Source organism: Leptosomus discolor, chromosome 2 (genome assembly GCF_034619465.1).
Source record: "Leptosomus discolor isolate bLepDis1 chromosome 2, bLepDis1.hap2, whole genome shotgun sequence".
NCBI classification, from domain to species: Eukaryota; Metazoa; Chordata; class Aves; order Leptosomiformes; family Leptosomidae; genus Leptosomus; species Leptosomus discolor.
In genome coordinates this window covers 23898565-23905493 of record NC_141392.1, presented here as the reverse complement: position 1 = coordinate 23905493, position 6929 = coordinate 23898565, and the positions used below count along the sequence as shown (strand labels likewise).

At 50.9% G+C, this 6929-nt stretch overlaps 1 protein-coding gene across 2 annotated transcripts in view; it reads left to right on the top strand.

The window, feature by feature from the left end:
• Window positions 1-5778: 5778 nt before the first annotated feature.
• RALGAPA2 (Ral GTPase activating protein catalytic subunit alpha 2) overlaps window positions 5779-6929 on the top strand; it is a 129153-nt gene continuing 128002 nt past the window's right edge. For both annotated transcript variants that reach the window (XM_086460756.1, XM_086460755.1), the window contains exon 1: window positions 5779-5884. In XM_086460756.1, coding sequence (XP_086316882.1) covers window positions 5779-5884 — 106 coding nt within the window. The remainder of the gene's footprint in view (window positions 5885-6929) is intronic.

Here is a 6929-nt window from a genome sequence, read left to right as displayed (position 1 = left end):
GGCAGGTAAGAAAACAGGACAGAGATTCCACTCTACTGTGACTAAGGAGCTTAATGTGTTAAGAGCACAGAAAGGCAGGCCAAATCCTGCTTCTCCTGGCCCACTATAGTTGAAAGATTAAAGCAAATGAGGCACATCCTGTTTTTTTATCACTTAACTATGGTTCTGTTCAACACATTCTGTTATACGGTCTGGTAAGTCATTGCTCTCTGACCACCAACATGTGATTTGTGTTGTCTTTCTGATGTGAAATTTAGAAAGTAAGCATGTCCTCAATAAGCAAACCCCTGAGACCCATAGCTACGCTCACACACAACACATCAGACAGAAATTTAGAAACTGGAGGAGGATGATGTGGGATGTGTGCTTGTACCCTTAGGTCTCGGGTCAGTCATCCATGGCAAGGTGACTGCACAAGGCACAAGGACCAGCAGGTTGTGGCTTCCAGGAGCCGGCACCAGGCCAGCACCTGCTGCCGTGGATTGGTCTCTAAAAGGACTGCAAGAGGTGCTGCCCTGATCTCTGGTGAGGTCACACTCCACTTGCAGCACGCGGATGGGCCCAGGGCAGAAGAGGCGTCCCTGCACAGGCACCGGCTCCATTCAGGCTCAAGACCTTGCTGAGCTTTTCCCCTCTCCTTCGGATGGTGCTCAGGCCTTGGGCACGCCTGACATCAGGAAGAGGTACAAGCAAGCGGATGCACAGGATGTGGGAAAATGTCCCTCCTTGGAGGGCGCAGCTTTTGTGTCTTGGAGAATTTCAGGAAACCTTTTCCTTTCCAAGGCAAAGGTCTCCAGGGACCTCACTGCTCAGCATCCTCCCCTTCACGCGACCTGCACTCCAGCGACTCGCTCCAGCACAAAACGCAGCGGGGACGTGTCCTGCGGCTGCTTCGTGGGCTCCCGTTAGCCAACAGCCCGCACCCAGACAGTTGGCAGCCCAGGAGCAGGGGCAGAAAACGCGACCAGAGACCAATACTGCGCACTTTGCTTCTGCTCCCCCCTGCATCCCTCGCAGTGTCCTAGAGGTGACAAAGGCAGGCACTGAGCACCAGCGGCAGGGACTGGCTGCAAGAAGCAGCAGGGGCAATGCTTGCAGTGGGCTGTCGCTGCTGGCGTGACCCCCTTCCTCCAGGGAAGCACCATGCTGCTTCCGAGCAGGGAGGAACAGAAGGCACGAGACATGCGGCCAGCCTGTAGCGTGAACCCATATGGATAATTTAGGGTATTCTCTTTCAGATGGGGAATATGCTGCCCCGTACCTGTGTTGTTTATATGCAATGGGTGCCTGGAACGTACCTTCTCTAAGGGCTCCCTGCAGCAACCAGACTGCACGCAGCCAAGAGGGGCTGTGACTAGTAAGCAGGCTTTCCTCCACAGGGCAGGCACTGCCATGACATTATTGTCAAGGTCATGGTTTTCTCTTTTGTCTGTGAGGTTTTGACTGTGCTACGACTTTGCAGAAATCTCCCCCGTACTGATGTGATGCTGCTCTTCCTGTAGCGGAGCCAGCATGAGCCGGGGTCTGCCTGCCATACTGCCAAACACACACCCCTATAAAGGCAGGTTCCTGCACAAGGGAGTGATTTATCTAAATGAATCCTGAATCCATTCACACCACCGCCGTGCTTCTGTTTACATGTTCAGCTCACTCAGGACACCACATTGTGCTGACCTTTAAAAATTCAATTCTGTGATAAATGACTACTGCTTTCTCCCCTTAAATGACTGCTTTATATAGATTTTACTTCAAATCCTGAAAGCTGAATGACCAAATCCCTTTCAGGAAATTATTCTACCTTAAACATCAACTTTTGGAAATTCGTCATCTGACTTTCTGGGAAATTGCAACTGTTACATCGTTAGAAAACACAAGTCATAGGATTTTACAAGCGGTTCCCCTACACAGGCTGAAATCATTGCTGCAAGTTTACTGGGATTTCTGGTTTGCACTACGCTACACCAACTCATAAATGAATCATTTGAAGTTATCTTTTATGATGTTTTAACTAATAGGCTAAAGGTCAGCTGCATATACGCCTGAGTTCCTAAAGGTATGTATTCATTTGGACGTATTTGCTTACCTAAAACTCAGAGGAGAAACTGCTAAATAGGTTTTCACCTTGTGCTATACTGACTGCTCGTCCTTCATAAAAGACAAAGGAGTTTTACAGCATAAACATTAGCCAACGTATGGTGACCCATCTACATGCAGAACAAAGTACTGTCTCATGTTACATGACACACGACATGCAGAAGAAAATGCGAGTTAGAACATTAACAGTTTATCATTCAGTTTTGTACCGTGATGATTCAACTAATGCAAAGACACACAAAAAATAAACAGGAAAATTGTTAGAAACCTTTAGGATAACTTCAATTTTTAAAAGCTTTTATTAGACTGTGTATTTCCAAATAATATGTGCTCTGAAAACTAGAGGAAGAAACGTCTGAGAAGCAAGTCTTTCATCATAGCCCGTAAGGAAGCGTCTTAATTTCTGGGAGCTTTGAAGTTTTCCTCGTCGCAGCCAAGTGGGCAAACCCCTTTTCACAGGAATCCACTTAATTATGTCATTGTTTGTCCCTTTACCAGCCTGCTTATTTCTTATTTCAGAAGCACCACTAGTGATATAGAGATCAGATTCAGTCCTCGTTTAAGCAGAAAGCACATTTTAACACTTTATCTGCAGTGGCAGCAGGGTTGAATTTGGTCAGCGTGCCCCGCAGTAGCCTTTTCAACGCTGCTGGAAACGTGAAGGTATTCAAATCTCCTCTGGTTGCTGGCAGCTGGCTGTCACAGCACCTTCGCTCATCATGTCAACCCCCTGACCTCCAGATACAAATGTCCTGCCCCACAGTGAATCAACTCCCTAGCATCCACATGCAGCATCAGGGGCACTTTTTCCCCTCTGCAGCTCACTGATGCACAAGACCTGAGTTCAAATAACCTTAATTCCGTGATTAAAGCACACAAGTAAAAAAACCCCAAACCACTCTAATTACGCTAATGTTAAACAATGTTGGCTCATTGACCACATTTTCCAGGAGCTAACAGGGAGAGAAAGGACTGCCCTCCTAGAGCACTGTGATTCAAGTCATGAAATCTATATTCTGTGGAGCTTTTCACAGGAAGAATTTCTGGCAGCCTTTAAAACACTGAGTGCCTAAAGCTATGCAGTTAGGTGCTAAGCACCAAAATGCTTTCCTAGTTGTCACAAAAGTTATTAGACATTAGAGCAGCTGTATAATCACAATTGCTTTATCTGAAATGATTTTTTTTAACAAAGCAGAAAAAGACAAAAACATGGAACGATCAGAAATTGCCAGAAGAGACAAATGGAAAGTTGTTGTTTTTCTAAGCCAATTAAAATGAAAGGGAACAAAAAGAAAAAAGAGTGAGCCAAGATTTTAGCCATGTGCTTCCTCAGCCAACTGCATATATTGATTTGTGGCAATGAAAGGGAAAAGCTGGAAGGACCCAATTTGCTCTTCTCAGGAAGCTGCAAATACTCAATTTGCAAGACGTGACCAAAAATTTTAGGCAACTGTTGAAGATTTATAACTTTTCTAGAATGAGACATTGTGTAACAGCGTTATGGGAAGAATATGCAATATCAATTACGGTAAGCCTTCAACGGGCTCCAGAACAATAGACTATCAGGTGACAATAAATTCTCTGTGTCTGATCCCAAGGTCATGTGTTCAAACTTTTTTGTATGAGAAAAAGGATTAATTTTTTTTTTTTTTTTTTTTTTTAACGCTGCGTGTCAGCACTATTTGTCTCCCTATAACTCCAGGACGTGCATTTTTAAAGAGCAGCAGAAATACCACAAGGTTGGGTGACTCGACAGGGTAGCATGATGAGACACGGACAGTCCTTGCTCTCCACCTGCCAGAATCCAGCTGTGTGCAAAAGGGGGGAAAGCTGTGCCACGGCCACGATGTCGTGCAACCTGCACCACCCACCAGCACCGCCCACAGCCCTCCCACCACAACCCCCCGCTGCTTGCTTATTTATTTGTTTATTTTGACGGGTTAATTCTCATCCAGACCAGTTCCCCGATCTTGCTTCCCATGTGGCCATCCCAGGGGTGGTGTCACTACAGTGGAGAAGCTGGGACTGCCCTTGCAGTAGTGGGACATGTTTAAGGCTTGTTGACATGTTGCTTTGGTGACTCCAAGACTTCGTGGAAGAAACAATCCCTGAGAGGGCTCAGAGGAAGCGAGATGGCGCAGTGATATATTTTCCGGCCCCAACAATAGTAATTCTTGTGACATTTTATTTTTCTACAATGATGGCTGAAAAGTAATTTCTACAAATATATAACATGTAAATTAATTTTAAAATTATTAAATTATCCTGCCTTGGAACTTATTAAAATTTACCTTTCTACACAGGATTGTTACTAAAAGGATCTGAGGTCCTTTAACTGAAACCCTGCTGGCTTTTAATTCTGGGGGAAATCCAGCTTTTGTAGTGTAACTGTGAATCTGCTCAGTCTTTTACCTTTCCTGTCTGTCACGGGAGTAAAGACAGCACTTATTTACATGTTTACAGTGCAAGCAGTTATTCAAAACCTGAAGGTTCTTCCCACAAACAAAACCAAGCGTAGCTAGGTGCCAATTCCCAACGGCATGTCCATTTCAAACAGACCAGCATACTGCTCTGCCACTGGTCTTCACACAGCTCTCCCAGCTCTGCTGCACCTCACTGGAAATCCTGCCCCAGCCACCTCTGTCCCGAGCCCCACACAAAGCTGGACTTTCCACCCTGTGTAGCTTTGGCACCGCCACCTTTGGTGGCCTAACTGACCACGGGTAGTGCTGCGGAAGGGTTGTGGCCTCAATGCCTGAAGAGGTATGACTTGAGTGGTAAACTGGAGGCCCAAAGTTGGTGCTGGCAGGTTCTGGGTGGCCCCAGGGGTGCTGAGGACAGGCCCATGTAGTGCTGGCAGCCCCAGGGGTGCTGAGGACAGGCCTGTGGGGCGCTGGCAGGCCCCAGGCAGGCCCATGGGTGCTGAGGACAGGCCCGTGGGGCGCTAGGAGGCTGCAGGCTGCCCCAGGGGTGCTGAGGACAGGCCCATCGGGTGCTGGCAGCACCAGGGGTGCTGAGGACACGCCTGCAGGGTGCTCGCAGCCCCCGGCAGGCCCAGGGGTGCTGAGGACAGGCCCGTGGGGTGCTGGCAGGCCCCAGGCAAGCCCACCGGTGTGCCACAGAGCACAAGGTGCCTGCGGTGCTGGGGCCATACCAGCCCTTATAGAGCACCAACAGGGCTGACACACGGCCGCCTAGGCGGAGAGGTCGGGGGGTGACGTCAGGGCGACGCCCGGGTGACGTCAAAGGTGACGGCGCCCCGCCCGCCGCCGAGCCTCCCGCTCCCGACGCACCCCGCGCGGAGCCACCCGCCGCGCGGCCCGCCGGGGTCTGTAGTCTTCCCGCGCGGGGGCGGCGCGGCTGCGCAGTGAGGCGGCCCGGGCAAAGCAGGGGCGGTCAGCCGGCGGCGGCGGGGCCGGCCGGTTCCCTGCCGGCACGCCCACCCGTGCGGCGGCGGCGCGAGGGCGGCGAGCTCGGTCGCCCGGCGGGGACTCTCCCATCCTCTCCCCTTTCTCCCTTCCTTCCTCCCTCCCTCCCTCCCCGCAGCCCGGGGCGGGGCTGTGGGCGCCCGTCCCCCGCACCTGCCCGGTCGCCGGGCCCTCAGCCCCACCCGCGGACAACAGCGGCCCGCGGCCCTGAGGGGAGCCCCTTCCCCTCAACCGGCGGCTGCTGCCCCGAGCCGGGATGTTCTCCAGGAAGGGCCATGCCGATGTCAGGAAATCCACCCAGAAGGCGCTGGACCCCAAGCGGGATGTACTTACCCGCCTCAAGCACCTCCGGGCGTTGCTGGGTGAGTGGGGGGCGGCCGGCGGGGCGCTGACCCATTTCCCGCCGCGCCGAGAAGGGGCTGGGGGGGGGGGGGGGTGGGGTGTGAGGGCGGGGCGGGGGGCCCCCTGCCCTCTGCTTCCCCTCAGGGCTTCTCCTCGCTTTGGTGTCTCCCCCGGTCCAGCCGTGTGGGCGGCCAGGGAGAGACCGGGCAGGGAAGAGACCGGGGGGCGCGGGTCGGAACCGCTGTGCTCTTCCTCTGGGAGAAGCTGGTGGCGGTGCCCGCCGGTCCCTAGGGCGGACCTGGGAGCCGCGGGCGGTTCGCTGGACACGCTTAGGTATTCAGCCCCGAACCATTCCGTAATGCAATTGGGGGTGGCTGGGTTAAGAGTTGTCCTCAGCACAAAACTCAGTGAGAAAAACACGTCGTAGGCAACCGTTGTTGAAGATACCCTTGTCTGCCTTAGTTTTCCTCGGTTTTCTTCAAGCTCCATTTGCAGTTTTGGGGAGCTCTGTAAGCTCTCCTGGTTGTAGCTGCTGAAAGGTAGCAGTGTGTGTCCTTTCAAAGTTATAGGAGCTGTTGGATAAAGTGACTGGCGCGCTTTGCTGCTCCTGACTTTGGCAACTGGTGTTGCCCAGTGTCAAAGTATTTGTGATGAAGCATTCTCATTTGGGTACAAAATAGCACATAAATGTTATTTCCTGTAGGGTTCTTTAGAAGATGTGTTCATAGAAACTCAACTCTTGTCAACAAGACTAATCTGGGTTTTTTATTTTTTTTTAAAAAAAGTTTAAAGGGGGTCATGTAATGGTATTTTGTGATGCGCTTCCCATGTCTGTGGCAAGGTTGAATCTTCCTCTGATGTCACCTTACATTTGAAGCCTTAACCCTGGTCTTTACATTCTGAATGTTGAAACCGGTTGACACGTTTCAGCTGTGAGCTATGATTTGCAAAGGTTTGGGTGGCCTCGTGTTTTCTGTTAGTCAGCAAACTGCAGCAGGAAAAGGCTCTTTTATGAGGTTTTGTGCTTTGTCCCAGTTCAGGAGAAACAGTGACAGTGTTAGTATT